We start from the raw sequence: 19285 nt of genomic DNA on the forward strand, positions 1-19285 counted from the left end.
TGTATTCTGTGTCTAAGAACCTAGTGTCTGAATGTCTTTGGCCTCTTTTTATTGTCTATTTCTGATTTCTGTGTCTCTTGTTTCTCATGTATGGTGACGTTTCCTTGCATGTTTTGTTATCTGTTGTCCCTAAAAAAATCTCAGCAGGAATAATTTGAGGTCAAGGATGAAGGTAAGGTCCTCCAGACATGATTCCTATTTGTTTCTCCAGGCCTCTGGGGGCACCACAAGTCTTAGACCACATTAAACTATGTTTAAATTTATGACTTGAGGTTCAGCCAGCTGATACGTACTTGCAAAATCCTGTTTACATCTGCTTCCCTCTTAACTGTTGGGGTCCCAGCTTAAGGTAGGGAGGAAATGCATTAGCCACCCCCACCTTGTCTTGAGCAGGCCTTGACCTATTGTAGATAGCTCTTCCTTTCTCTATACAGAGCTGTCAAGACCAGTGTGAACATTTGTCCAGATCAACAGGTCCCCAGGAAAAAGGATTCTGCTTGATTCTCTGAGTTCGAGCTTTTTTTCCATTTTTGCCTGTTACTTCTTTTTTTTTTTTTTTAATTTTTTTTTCAACGTTTTTTATTTATTTTTGGGACAGAGAGAAACAGAGCATGAACGGGGGAGAGGCAGAGAGAGGGACACACAGCATCGGAAACAGGCTCCAGGCTCCGAGCCATCAGCCCAGAGCCTGACGCGGGGCTCGAACTCACGGACCGCGAGATCGTGACCTGGCTGAAGTCGGACGCTTAACCGACTGCGCCACCCAGGCGCCCCATGCCTGTTACTTCTTTATGTGATCAGCAATTAAATACCATTCAGAATTTTTTTTTTTTTTTAATGTTTGATGAAGCATTTTGGGTTGCTTTGAGCAGCAGTGTTTGTCTCAACAACCTAGCCCCCAGTAAACAAGTAGCAGAGGTTTTATTCGTGTTTTCTTTCTTTAAAACTTACATGTGACTGCCTCCTTTGCATCTAAAACTTTCTATCTCATATGGTTTTTTGTGAGCATTTTTTCACATTCTGCCATCAGCTCCTTTCAGAACTACTGCGCTTGTGAGGCTTTCCAAAGACCTTCTTTCCTGAGTCCAGCTGTTACCCATTGATAATGTGGAGTAAAGCTTCTGTTTGCATAGAGAAGACAAGAGACCAGTTATAGTGCCTTAAAATGTTCACCGATGTTCATTTTTTTTAAAGTGATAATAGTCATTTGTAAAAAGCAGCTGTAGATAAAAGACAAATTAATGTGAAACTTAAGATTTCCTGAATTATGTTTAGGAGAAAATCTAAATGTGGTGTCTTTTGCAGCAGATGGTGAGGTTAAGAACCTGGGGTTTGGAGTCTGACATGGTATGGTCGGCCAGCTCTTCACTGGCTGCCTCCATGCCCTTGCCCCGGCCAGCACTGGCAGAAAAGGGACTGAGTCATTCTTTTTCGTCACCGTATCCATAGTGCCTGGCATAGAGCAGATGCCCATTAAATACTGGAGAACGACTGAATAAAAACCCCTTAGAGATTGTATAGCATAAAGATTAAAAGCATGGTTCTAAAGTCAGAGCTATTGGTTTGAATTCTGACTCCTTGATTTACTAGCTATGTGTCTTTCAGCACATTAATTAGGCTTTCCATCTTCAGTGTCCTCATCTGTAAGATGGGGTGATGATTGCATTGATCTCATTGGGTTATTTTGCAGATTAATGAGAAAATACATGTGGACTATTTGGTGTAGTATATATACATATTAAGCCCCCAGTAACAGTAGACGTTTCTATTCTATAAGCTTCGGATCCCTTAGCTATAAAATTGACAGTATAAAATTGACTCCACAGAGAAGTTCGAAGTATCAAAAAAACTTACACATGTACATTACTTCGCACAGGATTTAGTAAGAATCCAAGGGAATGATTGCTGCTATTAGTATTAGTGGCAATGTTTACAATAAACTTAAGAAAATGGATGTTTTATAAATGTTAGTCTAAATTTGTCTTTTATGTAAATTCATTTGGTCTAATGGATTTACAATTGAACTGTCTCCAACATTGAGCCTTTTTTTGAAAAGTGAAATAGACTTTTTAACACACATGTGTAAAACATTTTCATTAGGTTAGCTTTGGTTGTAAGTCTCTGACAAAATAACCATGGGGTACTAACTGTATCTACTATAACTTCAGGACAAAAGCATCTTTAAAACTATAGCTTCCAGTTCCCTACTGTAAATGGAGGTATGAAGAGGTACATAAAGGTAAAATTCTATTATAACAAGCCCCATGGAGTGTAGAGATTTATTATTGTACCGGAATTGTATTGGGAAAGGTAGATATTACACTTACAGCCAGCAACAGTTATAAGTAAGAGTTGACAGCCCAGAGTTTTCCATTGAAGGTTTTCTGTAGAGGATGGTGACTGAGTGAGTGGTACCTCTAAAGACTCTGTGTTCGGATTTAATTTACCATCCTGGCTACCACTACTCCATCTACTACCACTGCTGCTAGCCACATTATTTGAATGCCTGCTACATCTAGGCACTTGCCCAAACGATTTACATGAACTGCCTCTCTTTATCTTCTCAACCGTTTTCTGCACGAATTATTAACACTATTGTATAGGTGGGGAAACTGAGACTTAAGGAAGCCAGGGGGACTTGGCTATAGTTACCCAGCTAGTAAGTCAAATGAGTTTAACTCTACAACCACCATACTGTATTGCATCCTAACAGAACTCAGTGCACATTTTTCTGATGATTTAATTTACCTCACTGATACTTGTTGGGGATAAAAAGATAGGGCTCCTGTTTTCAAGGATCTGAGAGTTTGAGGAGTCAATTAGTGAATAATTATTGAGCAGAAATATGCTTTAAGAGTCATGATGGCTGGCTTTTTTTATTCAGTTGCCCTTACTTAAAGGTCTTTTGAATAGAGTTAGAATGTGAGGCTCCAGTAATTGAGAGTAGAGTAGATAAGAACTTTGCTTCTGCTCTTGATCTCTGTTCTCAAATAGACATCACAAGATTGGGAATAGAGCTTGGAATAGGAAAAATGAGCAGGTCATAAATTTAGGCTAGGTAGAAAGATTCCTGAGTTTTCAGACAATGGTAATTTTTAGCTTTGTGGGATTCTTTGAGTGTTTGACTTTTTCAAGGCCTTGTATATTTTTTTTCCTCCTCTTCCCTTGTTGTTTAGTTTGGGAGTTGTCTTGGGGGGAAACATTATTTTGTATTAGGAAACTGGTAAAGCTTGGGAGAAAATAAACCTCTAATTGGCATTTTGAAGTTTCTTCTGGGTTTTAAATATTATGCACCCAATTCTGGGCTTTTTGGAGGAGAGGGGTTAGTTCCCCACACCACCAAGCAATTCTTGGACATCAGCTGGGTTTCCTACAATTCAATTCCATTCTGACACTGCCTACCCAGAGGTAGCATCGCATTGCATGGGTTAAGGGCTGCTTCCATTTCACATGCTAATCATAGGTCTGCGTGGTTAAACTTGTGCTTCTGACTGGCTCTCAATCAGTTTTTCCCATAATTCCCTCTTTGGGTTTAGTTAATTTGCCAGGGTGGTTCACAGAACTCAGGAAACTAATTTATTCACTAAATTACTGGTTTATTACAAAGGATATTAAAGGATACAGATCAGCAGCCAGATAAAGAGAAATGAAAGGGAAAGTCCTTGTATCCTCAGGGAGTTCAGGGGCTGGCACCCTGGCATGTGGAAGCTTTCTGATTCACTACCTTTAAGCTCGCCAGATCCCTCCTTTGGGTTTTTAAAGCAGCCTCCTTACCACTGATTGATTAAATCATGGACCATTGGTAATTGATTGCACCTCTGGCTCCAGGCTCCTTTCTTGGAAATCATGGGGTGGGATTGAGTTCCAACCTTTGATTTCCAGTTGGTTCCCTAGGTAAGCAGCCCTCAGCTGTAGGTGTAGTCCTAAAGTCACTTCATTAACATAGCAAAAGACAACTTTACAGCGCTCATTACTTAGGAAATTCCTAGGGTTTTAGGAGCTCTGCCACAAATGGGGACAAAGACCAAATATGTATTTCTTGGACACAGAATCCTAAGCAGGCTCCAGGCTCTGAGCTGTCAGCACAGAGCCCGGACGCGGGGCTCGAACTCACAAACCGTGAGATCATGACCTGAGCCGAAGTCAGATGCTTAACCGACTGAGCCACCCAGGTGCCCCTGTATTTCTTATTATAAAATCTGAAAATCATGGTTTTGGTCTTTGGAAAAATGAAGGGTTAGCTAAACTTCATGATTCTAATTTTATAAAGCTAAAATGTAAGGATTTAAAGGGAAGTTTTATAATAGCATAGAAGATACACTGTTTTCTAGAATTTTCCTCTGGACTGTTCCTTAGGTACAGAATATGGCTAACAAAGTAGAGGAGAATAAGAAAGCTCTTACTGGAACCACATGGCTCCTAATATAGCCCCAGGGAAAGGTATTGCCAATTATAAGAGAAAGAAGGCACCTTCTGCCTTTTATAAGAGAAAGAAGGGTCACCTTCAATGTACGTGGAGTTAAATCCGTTAGGTGATCAGATTTTAGCTTTCATGTATTTTTCTATAAAATGTTTTTAGTGTAGGTATGTTTATGAACACTGCTTGTTACTATATTTGAATTAAGCCAGGAAATCGTGATACTGGCAGCCAGGCATTGATTTATTTGAACATATAATTTGATGTCCCTTTAGATTTTACACAAGAGGAAATGGTTTTATAATTGGTCATCATGGATATTTGTAGATAGAGCTTACAAAATCTTCAGCTAAAGATGTGACAAATTTTCCTAAGTTATTTCAAGAGTAACATAATGGATGTTTCTTCTTTTGTATCATAGCCTTTAAATCTACAAGACAGCAGCCTTCCCGAAATGTCGCTACTAAGAATTATACAGAGGTAAGAAAAAAGTTTTTATAATTGGTTTTTAATAATTTATGCTCCTGCATTCTGAATTGTCAATTCTTTGATCAACAAAGTAAACAAGAGAAGGATAAGTGTGGAGTGTTAAAGCTAGGGAGAACTTTATGAATTATCAAGACAGGGCTTCTGGGATTTTTTTTTTTTTTTAATAATGGATCTCATGATTAGAAAGCCATAAATGTATGTATCCAGGAATATTTTTAAGGATAACAGTGTTGAGCCAGAAAGGTCTGTGTGTGGAATATTAATATCGCACATAGGAGTTCAGTGCATATAGAGGTCTTAGTAAATCTGGCTATCTTTTGTTATTTATACTCTCGTAATACTATGGCTTGTGCCTTGATGGCTTGGAGCTAGACTCAAGACAAACCAAGCGGTCAGAATCTGAGGACCTCTGTGTTCAGATTTAAACATAGGCCCTCTGCACCTCCTTTGGATTCCAAGAATTTGTATGGGCTTGACTCCCCTATTTCCTTACTTTCAAAACCCACTCACTCCTAAGCCAGTGTTCTTCCTTCTGTGTCAGGGTTTCTCAGTAGCAGCACTACTGACCAGATAAGATTTGGACCAGGTGAGTTTTACTGTGAGGGACTGTTCTGTGCATTGTAGGGTTTTTAGCAACATCTTGGCCTATACCCTCTAGATGCCAGTAGCAAGCCCCCCTAATTGTGTCAATCAAAAATGTCTCCAGACGTAAGTTTCCAGAATAGGAGTGGGGGTTAAAAATCCCCTCCAGTTGAGAATCTGTGGTCTGTATAATACCTGCCCCAGCAGCATTTTCTCAAATTTCTTTTAATCTTTTGAGTATGTGACACAATTGATCACCCCACTTCTCCAGGAAACTTCTGTCCTGATTTTCATTTTGTTCTTTTGTCTCTCTTCATCTTCCCCCCCCCCCTTCCTGTTGTCACTGATACATGAGTGTACCAGTGCTAGCTTTTGTCCTGAGCTCCATTTTATTATTTACATTCAACTGTTGTCTGCTGTCACTTCAAGATCATCATATCTAAAAAAATTATCATCACATCCACACAGTAGCTTCTTTCCTAGAGTTTTCTAATATAAGGCAGGAACATGAGTTCAAAAGGAACAGGTGGTGCTAAACTAACTTTTTTTTCACTTTTTAACTGTGGTTACACATTGGTAGATTAGAGGAATATTGAATACATTTGATTCCTTCAAGGCACAGAAGACAATCTTCTGATAGTTTTATGACAATGCAGAAATATTGGCTGGATTCATAGCTTCTTAGACAACTGCATTTAATGATTTTTATTAATAGTTCAGTGTCAGCCTGGAGGGGGAGATCTCAGGTGCTGTCTTTTCACTGTTTTGTCCTCGGCTTCATTAGTTAGTTGACGACATAGCAACTAAGTGTATTAAATGTCAAGATAACACTAAATGTAGAGGAAGAAGTAGTATTTTGGATGTTAGTATCAAGAATCACAAATATCTTTACTGGGGCCTAAAACTACCAAATGGTGTTTAACAGGGATGAATGTCATAGAAAGCTAGATATACAGTACTTTCCACATGGTCTTACACCAAATTTTAAACTGGAAATGGTCTCCTCACTAGAACCCAAGAAAATCATAGGCACTGTCTGCACGTGACCCTATGTGAGTCATTCACCTTAGGTGCCCTGGCTGCTGTGGTGTCCAGGAGAAAGGCGAGCTCAAACACGTTGTATAGAAAGAATACCATTTATGATTGAAGACATTGGAGGGAGGTCAGGCTAAGCTTCAGTTTTAACAATTGCTCTTCATGGGGTTTCTGCCCCCTTTTTTTTGTGACTTTTTTGGTATATTTAAAAAAGATTTTTCTTGTGATTCAATTATTCTTTTTTTTTTTAATTTTTTTTTAAACATTTATTTTTGACCACCTTACACCTGTCAGAATGGCTAACATTAACAACTCAGGCAACAACAGATGTTGGCGAGGATGCAGAAAAAGAGGATCCCTTTTGCATTGTTGGTGGGAATGCAAGCTGGTGCACCCACTCTGGAAAACAGTATGGAGGTTCCTCAAAAAACTAAAAACAGAACTACCCTATGACCCAGCAATTGTACTACTAGGCATTTATCCAAGGGATACAGGTGTGCTGTTTGGAAGGGACACATGCACCCCCACGTTTATAGCAGCACTATCAACAATAGCCAAATTATGGAAAGAGCCCAAATGTCCATTGATGGATAAAGAAGATGTGTATATATGTATATATATATATATATGTATATATATATATACACACACATACATACATACATATAATGGAGTATTATTTGGCAATCAAAAAGAATGAAATCTTGCCATTTGCAACTACGTGGATGGAATTGGAGGGTATTATGCTAAGTGAAATTAGTCAGAGAAAGATAAAAATCATATGACTTCATTCATATGAGGACTTTAAGAGACAAAACAGATGAACATAAGAGAAGGGAAACAAAAATAGTATAAAAACAGGGAGGGGGACAAAACAGAAGAGACTCATAAATATGGAGAACAAACTGAGGGTTGCTGGAGGGGTTGTGGGAGGGGGGGATGGCCTAAATGGGTAAGGGGCATTAAGGAATCTACTCCTGAAATCATTGTTACACTATATACTAACTAATTTGGATGTAAATTTAGAAAAATAAAAAATGAAATTTAAAAAAAAAAAAGATTTTTCTTGAGATTCAATTATTCTTTTTTTTTTTTTTTTTAATTTTTTTTTAAACATGTATTTTTTTAAAGAGAGAGACAAAGCCCAAGCCAGGGAGGGGCAGAGAGAGAGGAAGACATAGAATCCGAAGCAGGTTCCAGGCTCTGAGCTGTCAGCACAGAGCCTGATGCAGAGCTCGAACCCACGAACTGTGAGATCATGACCTGAGCCAAAGTCAGACGCTCATCTGACTGAGCCACCCAGGCGCCCCTCAGTGATTTATTCTTATTCAGGTGTTCCATTCCCATAAAAACTACTCCCTGTTTTGTTTTTCCCTTAGATGATTGAGGTGGATGAGACGGATGAAGAAGAAGACATGTTTCCTACCACTTCAAAAACAGAGCAGAGGTAGGTACGGTGACTTTGTGCAGAAAGAAACATCTGAAGAAATTTAAAATTATTCAGAGCTCTACTTACACATTTTTCTGTGCCATAGAAGTTTTAACAGATTTATTTTCCAACTGGTCAAGTAAATAGAGAAGTGAAAAATAGATGGTAGGCTGGTTCACAGAGTTGGTGCAGCATCATTACAAGTGTTTTTCAACGGAACTTACCCTGTAATCTGTTTCCTTTTGTCTGTATTACCCAAAGATTTTCCCGATGGAGTTCTGTATTCTGTCTAATTAACAGAAAATAATTTTGTATATTTCTTTATAGTTGATTTCAGCCTCTCTTCTTTGTTATCACATTTTTATATACTGAGTTACACAGGGTGCTGTGCTAAATAAACACTGAAAAGAGGATCATGTTGGCTTTTTCTGCCCTTGAAGCACTTGTGTGCTTTTCCCTGTCCTTTTGGTTTTTGCCATTTTTGCTGTTACTGTAAGGGTTGACTTAATTCACTATTGCCATGTTCTCTGTGTTCATGTTTCAGGTGAACACTGCTTAACTTAAGCTCAGTTAATGAAAATTTCTACTTAAGAAAATAATCAAGAGCTTCTCTTAACACAAATTTTCTGTGTGAACATTAAATTAGGTCTGATGGGGGACATAATAAATGTTTTAGCATGGTTATTGCCTTTAGGCAGCATAAATTATAGTGGAAAAGAGAGACGAACACATTTCAGTCCATTAAATGATGATGAGTCAGTACATAATCGTGTGCGAAATTTTATGATACAGACTAGGTGTGAGTGCTTATAGGCCCTTAGAAAACGGAGCAAGAATTGTGGGCTATGAAACAAGAAAAGGCTTTGTAGAATGAGTAAAATCTACCTGAGATTTTGAAGATAGGAATCACCTGGAGCAAAGAGGTGGAAAAGGACAGCTGAGAGTGATGGCCTGAGCAGGAGCTGTGGCACTAAGGGGGAGAATGAGAAAAAACTCTGCCTCCGTGTTTCTCACACTGTTTTTCATGATCTCAGCCTTTTTTTCGTTACCTAAGGATAAAAATTAAATTCGACTTAAATTAATTAAAATAGCCTAAATTTAATTTCTCCCTAACAAGAGAAATTAAATACTAAAGAATGAAATTTTGCTGGGTAGGATTGAGTTTGGGAAGAGTCAAAACTATTGTAGTATCTCAGTATTTTTCACCCACCCCATCTCCCGGGACCAGTTTTCATTCCTTGGGTGTGATGTTGACCCCACCGAGAATATATGCTTTATGTGAATTACGGGTCTGTGTTGGAAAAATTGGTAGGTATAGTTCCCTATCCACCTATTTCTAGGGTTAAACAGTATGCTAGGAGCTGGGGCTAGAAATACAAAAGAAATGTTTCCTTCCTTCAAGGAATTTCCACGTTAGCAGTACACTAATTATAAGGCACTAATAATCCAACAAGATGAATGTTTTATTCCAGTGCATTGAAATCTGAGGGAAGTGACAGTGTCTTCCTAGAATAGGTCATTGAAGGCTTCACAAAGAAGGTAGGTCACATCTGGGCCAATGATCAACAGATGTGTAGAAATGCTTAAAGGAAATTGTAAAGAATTTCTTCTGCCGTTGAAGGTCTTTCTAGCTGGGCTGAGAACCAAATTGACGTGAGACAGATTAACAGGAGAAAATCAAATTTAATTTTGTACATAGGGGGTAATCCACACAAACATGGCAATTCCAAATATATATGTCATTCTGAACTAAGGAGAAGGGGATGGGGGTGTGGGATGGCAAAGGGAAGGAAAGCAGTTCACAAGAAGATTATAAAAGTGTAAATGCTTAGTAAATAAATGTTTGCCGGGACATTCAGAATCAGTAGGACAAAGAGGACTTTGATCAAACAGGCCTTGCTAGGTTTCTCCTGTCATACCTTAATATATGTCATAATGTAATTATCTATGGTGATAGCTTTCTTTCTGGAACAGGTCCTCTACTAAACTCTTTGTAAGCATTTGAGGGAGAGGTAAAGAGCTTTTCCTGAATCTGCTGGGGTTTGATGGCTTCTTAACTCAAAATAATCTTCATGCCAGAGTGGCCCATCTTGGTGTGGCCTGCTCTTGGCCCCTACAAAGTTATCAGGATGCAGCAGTAAACAGTAATGTCATAGGCCACAGACATCTGCTCTGAAAGGGTGATCCGGAAAGGCCTCTGAGGAGGATACGTTTAGGCTGAAATCTTACTGAAAGAGACGTGGCCTTGCCTAAAGCACAGGGAAAGGCACATGTAGAAGTCTCTTGAAGAAGAAACAAGCTTACTGTAGACTAAAACATGGGAAAGAAGGGAGTTGGTATAAGAATAGGAGAGGCAGGAGTATATCATGAAGCAGGAACAGTTGAGCAAGGTAAGGAATTCGGACTTTATTATAAATGCAGGGGGAACACGGAAGGATTTGGGGAGAGTAGTGGCTCCGTGGGATTTACATTTCTAAAGGCTCCCTGTGGTGCAGGAGGCAGGGCACCAGCTGGCTGACCTGAAAGGCCGGTGCTGCTGTGGGGAGTCCCTGGACTCCCTGGAAGAGAGATGATGGAGACTTGCGCCAGAGTGGTAGCAGGGGAAAGGGAGAGAATAGATGGTTTCAGGTTATGTTGTGAGGTAGACATGACAGCAGTTGGGGATGGATTGAACATTTGGAGTGAGGAAGAATGGCGTACCAGGGTTGATTTCCAGGTTTCCTATTTGAACACTTACTGCCATACACTGAGAAAGGCATAAAAGAAGAGAAACAGATTCTCGTAAAGGATGATTGGCAGATAATCAAAAATTCAGCTTGAGACATGGAAAGTTTGAGATGCCTGCGAAATTGACTTGAAGGGGGTTGGTTATAGGCAATTGGAGATCTGAGTCCAGAGCTGAGATCAGAGGTTAGGATGATCACAAAATTTACTTCTAAGCAACATATAACTGATACACTGATACTTAATGAAGCCATTGGAATGGATTGATCACCTCGAAAGAGAAGGTAGAGACAAAAGAGGGCTTGTGTTCCAGTACCTGGGTTTCAACCGTTCGAATTTAGGAAAAGTAGAAAAGGCAACAAGAAGGACCTGAGAAAGACCCAGGAGAGTATAGAGTTGCCAAGGCCAATGCCAGCCTTTGTAGAAGGAGTACACAATACTGTGATGGGCTCAGACGCAGGTTAGATTGTATATTTGCAGTCCGTAGTTGAGGGTCATTGAGGTAGTTAGCTCATAGAAAGATTTACTTGAATTTCTCAGTCTTGAGTTATTGTCTTCAACTTGAGTCCAGTATCAATCAGGACTCCTTTGGTTCCAGTCGATAGAAACGTAACTCAAATTTGCTTAAGGAGAAGGAGATTTATTGAAGGAATATCCATACTTGTTCGGTCATTCTTGTCTTTGTGAATTAAAACACGCAAAAACAGGTGTAGCCTTTGGAGGTTTTTTCAGTGGCGCCTCAGTAGTTGAGAGGAAAAAGAAGTTTAGCTTGCATGAAGTCTTTATTTTTCATTATTGGATGGTGAAAATGCAACTTCAGTATGTTTGACATATATTTTCAGGGTATTAAAACTCATGATGTGGTTGCCATTTTGGGTGGTCTACTTTCAGAAGAATAAATGTTGACTTCTTATCTACCTATGAGGTAGTAATAGTAACTGAATTGCTCAGTCAGGCACTCTTCCAAGTCTTTACATGTGAATTAGCCTGTTTGGTGCTCACAGCCATGCCAGGTATTCATGGTTAGAGCTACATTATCCCGGGGTGCCTGGGTGGCCCAGTCGGTTAAGCACCCATCTCTTGATTTCGGCCCAGTTCATGATCTCAAGGCTCATGAGTTCTATCCCCACATCGGGCTCTGTGCTGACAGCACAGAACCTACTTGGGATTCTGTCTCTCCCTCTCTCTGCCCCTCACCTGCTCGCCCCTGCACATGGGCTCGCTCTTACTCAAAAAATAAGTAAATATTAAAAAAAAAAAAAAAAAACAAAACTCTGTTATCTCCATTGTACCTTTGAAGAAGGCGAGGCACAATAGGTTAAGTGGCTTACCTAAAATGACCCAGCTAGTCACACAGCCAAGACATTCTGCTCCAGAACTGTCTCTGTTGTCACTTCTGAACTTAATAGATTAACCTCTCAAACCGTTGTGCAGGCAGCAAGAATCATTTAAATGATGAGAGGCAATTTAGAAATTAACATTTTGGCAGCAGATCTGAAATCAGCCATGGCAGATTGGTATTTCTGATGACAGCAACTGAATGACATGATTTAGGCTGGTTTTGAAGAATTATATTACTAATGGCAGGGTTTGTATGGTTACCCTGATTATAATTTACAGCAGTTAAGCTCTGCTGCTTCCTAGGTATGGACCTTGTGCAAGTTTTTTTGTTTTGTTTTGTTTTTTTTACTTTTCTGTGCCTGAGTGTCTTCATTTATAAAATGAATATACTAATATTTACTTCATAGGGTTATGAAGCTTAAGTGAGTTCATGTTTATCAAGGACTAAGTACAGTGCCTGGCACACAATAACAGCCCTGTAAGTGCTTATTAAATAAATTAAGTAACACGCTAGGGAAAACAAGCATAAACAGGAGGAAGGGTAAGCAGTGAAAGCGCTAATATGCTTGCAGTTAACTTGAAAACAGAAATAGCTTCCAGTTGTAAGATTCCTTTCTGCCAAATAGGCAATGGAAAGCCCGCTTTTCCCTGGAAAAAGTCGTTCCAAACTCTGTCCTTGTACTGAGAATAAGAGGGCCCTTCAGGTTTGATAGAGCTGGCGGATAATAACGACCCTCCCTTTAAAGCAGCAAGTACAAGAAGACCCAGCCCCACTGGGCCAGGGGGAGGAGCAGAGGTTGAGAGGATTCTATTAAACGTTGCAGTGGCAGGGAACTAAGGTTTTTGTGGCAACTTTTATGTACCAGGCACAATATAAGGCCAATTTAACATGTTGCCCTGTGTTTACAACACTGCTACAACTGACTTACTGGCTGAACATCTCTAGACGAGGAACTCTAATTTATGGCCCCAAATGCTAGCTGAACAAAAATGGAGAAAACTTATACAACTCCTGGCATTCGATTTGATACACCCTTCTCCCTTTATTTCTTTCCCTCCCCTCTGCTGATTTCTAAGGATAGGGGATCCTTCACAGATGAGATCTGTAGGTCTGTGGGATCTCTGAACTAGGATTCTTGTTATGATAAGATGAGCCACCATCCATCATAGATGACTGGCTTGTCTCTGGGTTCCATTGGTTATTGGGGAGACATCAGAGGCAGAGTCACATCTCAGTGGGTGTTTCCATAAACCCCACCCCTTTCTCCAGACCCCCAACAAGAACTTACTAACCTAACTTTGCCATCTGGGCACTATGACTTTATGCTCTTGATCTGCTTCCTGTCACAGATAGAAGCAAGTCAACAACTGATCAGGTAGTTCCTGCTTGGGTCAAGTATAGATAGAGATGGGCACTCCCCAAATGGATCATGTGATAAATGTCCTCGATCTGTACTTCTAAAACCATGTTGTTCTTCAAGTTTGCTTGACAAATCCTCGTGTCCTTTACTTTTATGCATAAGAACCTGTGGATTTTTCACTTTCCTTCTGACACAAGACCGCTTGATTCTCAACCTGTTTTCCAGACAAGACCTTCAGACATACTTCCTTTGCTGTAATAACACCCCAAAGCATAATAATACATTATTAACTAAGAATTGACAAATGCTGCTTTCATTTAAGAGAGAAGTCAGCAAACTTTCTTAAAGAGCCCGATAATAAATATTTTAGGCTTTTCAGACCAAGAGGCAAAACTGAGGATATTCTGTAGGTATTTATATAACCATCTAAATGTACCCCATTTCAAAATGTGAAACCATTCTTAGCCCACAGGCAGTAAAAAACCAGGCAGACTGGATAGGCTGCATGCGCTAGTGATCTAAGAAGACAGAATTCTTATGGATAAAAAGACATACGAATATAAGTTTCATTAATTAGCACGAGTTAAGCTTCATAAGGATGGGAATCTTGATCTTCTTGTACGCTGATATTTCCCAAGACCTATCAGAGAGTACCTGGAAAAGAGCAAACACTCAGTTTATATTTGCTATTTGCTTTGGATTGAACACAAATCATATAATGACGCAACCCTAGAAAGCAGTGAGCCTTTCCTAAAATCGTTTTAGCCTGTTGAAGAGACATAACTGATATTTGAATAAAAAGTATTTCAGTGTTGCCACAATTTTTAGGAGTGGGGGCTGGTAGTAGACGCATGTTAGTAACATGCTGAGCCCTATACTAACAAGCAAGTATCAGTGTAGTGTTTAATGTATGTCAGGCAGTGATCTGAGTAAGTGTAGTAACACAATTAATCTCTAAAAATTATTATCCTCATTTTATGGATGAGGAAATTGAGGCAGAGAGGCTAAGTAACTTGCCTAAAGCCACATAGCTAGTAAACAACAAAACTGGAATTCAAACCCTGGCCCCAGAGTCCTTTTTCTCACCATTAAGTTTTTATGCTGCTAATGTACATTAAAGGGAAGGTATTAGCTAATTTTATTCGTGGCTGCTACTAGAATGAAACATTTAGCTAAGAAGGCACTTCTGATGAATTCTGATTCATTTTCCTTTTTTCCATGTTTCTGCCTCAGGTGTCCGAGCACATCATCATCATCAAGCAAGCGCATGTCCCAAAGCCAAATAGCTAAAGGGGTCGATTTTGAATCAGATGAGGTAATCAAGTAATATTATTCAATCTTCATTAATTTTTAGCAATTCATAAAATTTAAATAAGGACTGGGGCACCTGGGTGGCAGTCGATTGAGTGTCTGACTGTGGCTCAGGTCGTGATCTCACAGTTTGTGAGTTTGAGCCCCGCTTCAGGCTCTGTGCTTTCAACACGGAGCCCGCTTCAGATCCTCTGCCCGCCCCCTCCCCCGCCCCTCCCTGCTCGCGCTTGCTCTGACACTCTCTTCTCTCTCTCTCTCTCTCTCTCTCTCTGTGTCTCTCTCTGTCTCTCAAAAATAAATAAACATTTTTTAAAAATGTAAATAGGGACTGCTAAGCTAGTTGCTGGAAATTATTTTTTAAAATAGTTTCATTGATAACCTTCCTTTGAACTGCACTTAAGATGTTAAGAGTCCGTAAGTAGCATCTGTTGAGTACCTGTAAGTGTAAATACTCGGACGTAAAAGGCCTGCCAATTTTTGAAATAAGATAATTTGCCCTGTTAATGGATCAGAATAGTTGTTTTCAGCATCTGTCATTTATATTTGGAGAAGTGATGACAATATTCTTGAAGTTTTTAATGTTACTTTAATAAAATATTTGTTAAGTACCCACCGTATGTTTTACACATTTCCTATATAAAATGGTATGTGGTGGTAATTTTCATTCACAAAGGTGTTCAGATATGCACTGAAATATTAAATGGCAGGATATGTGAAAGAAACCAAGTCAAGACAAGTCGAGTCTGGACCAGAAAAGGAGCAAAGAAGGAATAGGACAAGGCAGACTCAGGACTTGCCTCTTGGCTCTATTCGTTTGTTGGTTCAGCTACCTTGAATTAAATAAAGTCTGGCCTTTCCCGTTCCTCCATGGAGGCCATTTGAAAGGACTTTGCTAGTTTTTTGTTGAATTGTTTTAAGGCGTTTTTCTTAAGTCTATAACCTCTTTTGTTTATTTTTACTTAAAAAGTTTCTCAATTGTGACAAAAACACGTGGCGTAAAACTTGCCATCTTAACCATTGTTTGGTGTGCAGTGCCCTCGTGTTCAGTATGTTCACTTGTTACGCAGTGGATCTCCAGAGTCTTTTCCTCTTTCAGAGTTAAAAATCTTCACCCGTGGAACAACTCTGCATTTCCCCTTCCTCCCGGCCCCTGGTAACCACTGTTCTTTTTGTTTCTGTGAATTGGACTGGTTTAGATACCTGCTCTGAATGGAGTCATAAGTCTTTGTCTTTTTGTGACTGGCTCATCCTACTTAGCACAGTGTCTTCCAGGTCCACCCCTGCTGTAGCGTGTGACTCACACCTTTCATTTTGAGCTTCACCTGTTGCTATCATGTCCCTGTATCCCAGCTGAGGTTCTGAACCAGCTTGAGGAGAAGACTCACCAACAGTTCAGGCTGCAGAGAAAAATGGCACCGTGAGCTCAATCTACCTATGGAAAAATACGTTTTTTCCAAGGGGGGGTGAGCAGTTAACGTTAATTTGTTAATTCCCAAGCATCTAGATAGACATGTGGTTATATGTTACAGTTGAAGATTTGTATATAGTTCATGTTAACTGCAAAGAAAAACTGTTGACTAATTATTATGCTCCAATTTGGATTTACCTCTGGTTTATTAATAAGTTCTGCCTTTGATAATAGCAGAAAATAAATCAAAGAATGTGAATGAGTTTGTATTTTTCAAGGCATCCATTTCTTACCAGATAACCAACTTAGCTAACATTTGAATGTGTTAATACCACCAACAAAGCCTAACACCAAATAATTACCCCTTTTTATCAGTGTCTTAAACATAAATTAAAATTTTACATGCAATTTTGCTTTCTCTTCTGAATATTTAAAAGTTTTTAAATAACTTTTTAAATAAAAATAAATAAAAGTTATTGCCTTAAAGCAATTCAACAAATCATCCTCATCAAATTTTATATTTTGGGCTTCTCGAAGGTTTTAGTTTTCCTACTCTTTAACTAAATTCTTCTGATATTCCTGTCAGCTCTTAGTATGCCTATAATCTGCAGCTTAGTTCCAGCAAGGGACCTCTTTCATACTCCTTCTTTTCCCAAAAAGACATTTGAAAGATTGATTTGCTAGATGTTTTTTTGCAGCAGTCTGAGAATAGCTAGCTATCTCTAGCATAAAATAGGTAATGGGAGACAAGAATTACAGCTATTTCTCAGTTAGGCCATGTGGCTTCATTATTTGGGGGTGGGGGATGAGTTTCCAGAACATTAGGTAACACCAGTAATAATATGTAATTGGAAAAAAACCTATTCAAAAACCAAATAGAAATAATTTGAAGAGTATTAATTTTCTTGGCTTCCCCACATCTTTTTTGCCTTTTCGGTTAATAGAAATGTGTATGGTATGTATTATAGGTGTATACACACACACACACACACACACACACACACATCAGGATCAATTATTTTGAGTGCTTCTTAGCAAACTACTAGGGAAGGGAAAAGTTCATATTTATAAGGGAAATATAAAACTGAGTGCCTTCCTCATGTGAAAGGAGGAAATGGCCCTTACTGGCGGTGGTGTTTACCCAGAAGCACTTCTGTCTTGCCTCAGTGAAGCATGGAACAACCACTCATGTAACATTTGTGTCATTGCAGGATGACGACGATGATCCTTTTATGAACACTAGCTCTTTAAGAGGAAACAGAAGATAATATATTTAATGGCAGTTTGAAGCATTCAAGGTTCAGGAAAAATCAAAACACTGCAAGCAAACAGTTTACAGTTGAAGATTTTTTTTAAGTATTGCTGTTAATTAAAGAATTTGAAAGAGACTTACTTAACAGAGAAACTTAACGTATAAGAATTTGTGTTTTGATGTATCATTTCGTGAACATGACTCCTTTAATTGAGAAACATCCCAATTTGAGGACATCCAGAATGGCACTGGTTCTCCATACTTTTTAATCTAGTTCTTAACATTACCTGGGGATGCTCTACAAGATCAGAATGTTTTCTTTACCTATATTAGCGTACATCTAACTGAATGAGGACTTTGCTTAAATACCATTCTTGAGTAAGGATTAACAGAAATCTGTCACTCTATGTTTCTGCTTCATTATCAAAGACTGTCAGTATTTTAATGTAGTTACATGTAACCAAAGTTGAGGAAAAGAGCTTATAAAACTTAACCTCCTTATAATTTTAATAATTTCTAAAGATTCTGGATTTCCTGAAGGTAAAACAATCTGTAAAAGCGTGCCTAAGCTCATTGTTTGTTACTAAGTGTTGTTGTTTTTCTATTGTTTGTGATCGTGTCAGCCACTGAGACTTTGAATGTTAGATGTATCTTATACTTTGAATAATTAGATATATTTGTATTAAAAAATAGAGCAATCTCTGAATTACTAAGTTTTTGATTTCAGTTGTAGCAAAGATTTTAACAAATTGTGTTCCCATTCAGCAATAGTCATTTTCTCTATTCTCCATTATTCGTGGTTCTCTCTTTCTCCTGTGCTATATCTGTCTCCTCTATTTCTAGGAGGAAAAGCGTTAAGAAAGATTTCTACTTAACTATATCTTTCTTAGAAGATAATTGAAGAACGTTTTTTAGATAGAGTGGTCAGTTGGTCATTATGATTATATTAGATTAAAATATTAAAATACAACCTCTGTGGAATATCAGTGCCAAAATTTCATATTAGTAATATTTTATCTTAACATCAGACATAGTTCCAGAAATCTTAGTGAAGCAGCCCGTGTTAAGTTCATATTTTCTCCCATCCAAGTACTAACCAGGCCCGACGCTGCTTAGCTTCCAGGATCAGGCACATTCAGGGCGGTATGGCCGTGGACAAGTTTGTATTTCCTTACTGTGTTCAGTGGGGGTATAAGAATTGGACCTCTTCAGATTTAAGTTCAGTAATTCCGTTCTCTGTCTTAAGACTGTTAAAACACCCTTAGAGTATTCCTTCCTATCGTCTATGAGGTACCTATATTTAAAGACTCCTTAGGGAATTTGTAGATCTGGGCAGTACAACAAGCACACATTTCTTCATTTGTAGAGTTATACACTTGACTGAGCAGTAGTCATGATTATTGGCACGGTCACACCTGGACTGTGTCAAATTATAAAAGAACATTTGCCTGGTGGCTGTCTCCATATTATAGCCCTTTGAAATGGCCTAGGCCTGGGATATAACTTTCTATTGGGATAAAGTGTGAATCCGTTTTAAATATTAAAAAATATATATTTTCTGTACCTAGCTTGAGCGTAAGGATTAGTTTAGCAGGTAGTATTAATCAGTGAAGGCATTGTCCTGCGAAATATTCTCAGGTCCATGGACCCACATCTCTAATATTCCCAGCAGAAATGAAACCAGGAGTGAGAGTTGCTTTCCCTGCAGAATGGAAGCGGGTTTGGGCGGTGGTGTGTGGGCAGCGTAGTGCCGCCCCTGCACAGCGGGCGTCTGCTAATGGCCCTTCTCACCTGCTGCCAAGATGTGCTTGGGCGAGGGGCATAGTGAAGGAGACAGTCACAAAAGCATCCTGACCAAGTCCTACGAAAAAAGAATAAGACTTTCTCTTTTTCTGAAAATTGCTCCATGGTATAAAAAAAAAAAAAAGGTACTAAG

The 19285-nt window shown here is 39.0% G+C and overlaps 1 protein-coding gene across 8 annotated transcripts in view; it reads left to right on the top strand.

Moving 5' to 3' along the window:
* The window catches only part of MRE11 (MRE11 homolog, double strand break repair nuclease), a 76537-nt gene extending 57252 nt beyond the window's left edge, over positions 1–19285 (top strand). For 7 of the 8 annotated variants that reach the window (XM_019811623.3, XM_011286524.4, XM_019811624.3 and 4 more), the window contains 4 exons: positions 4839–4897; positions 7903–7970; positions 14612–14693; positions 17309–19285. In XM_019811623.3, coding sequence (XP_019667182.1) covers positions 4839–4897; positions 7903–7970; positions 14612–14693; positions 17309–17365 — 266 coding nt within the window. In that variant the 3' untranslated portion in view covers positions 17366–19285. Of the gene's footprint in view, positions 1–598; positions 639–4838; positions 4898–7902; positions 7971–14611; positions 14694–17308 lie in introns of those variants that run through there. The other variant, XM_045038588.1, reaches the window with a different exon arrangement.

The sequence above is a fragment of the Felis catus genome, chromosome D1 (assembly GCF_018350175.1).
Source record: "Felis catus isolate Fca126 chromosome D1, F.catus_Fca126_mat1.0, whole genome shotgun sequence".
Taxonomy (NCBI): domain Eukaryota; kingdom Metazoa; phylum Chordata; class Mammalia; order Carnivora; family Felidae; genus Felis; species Felis catus.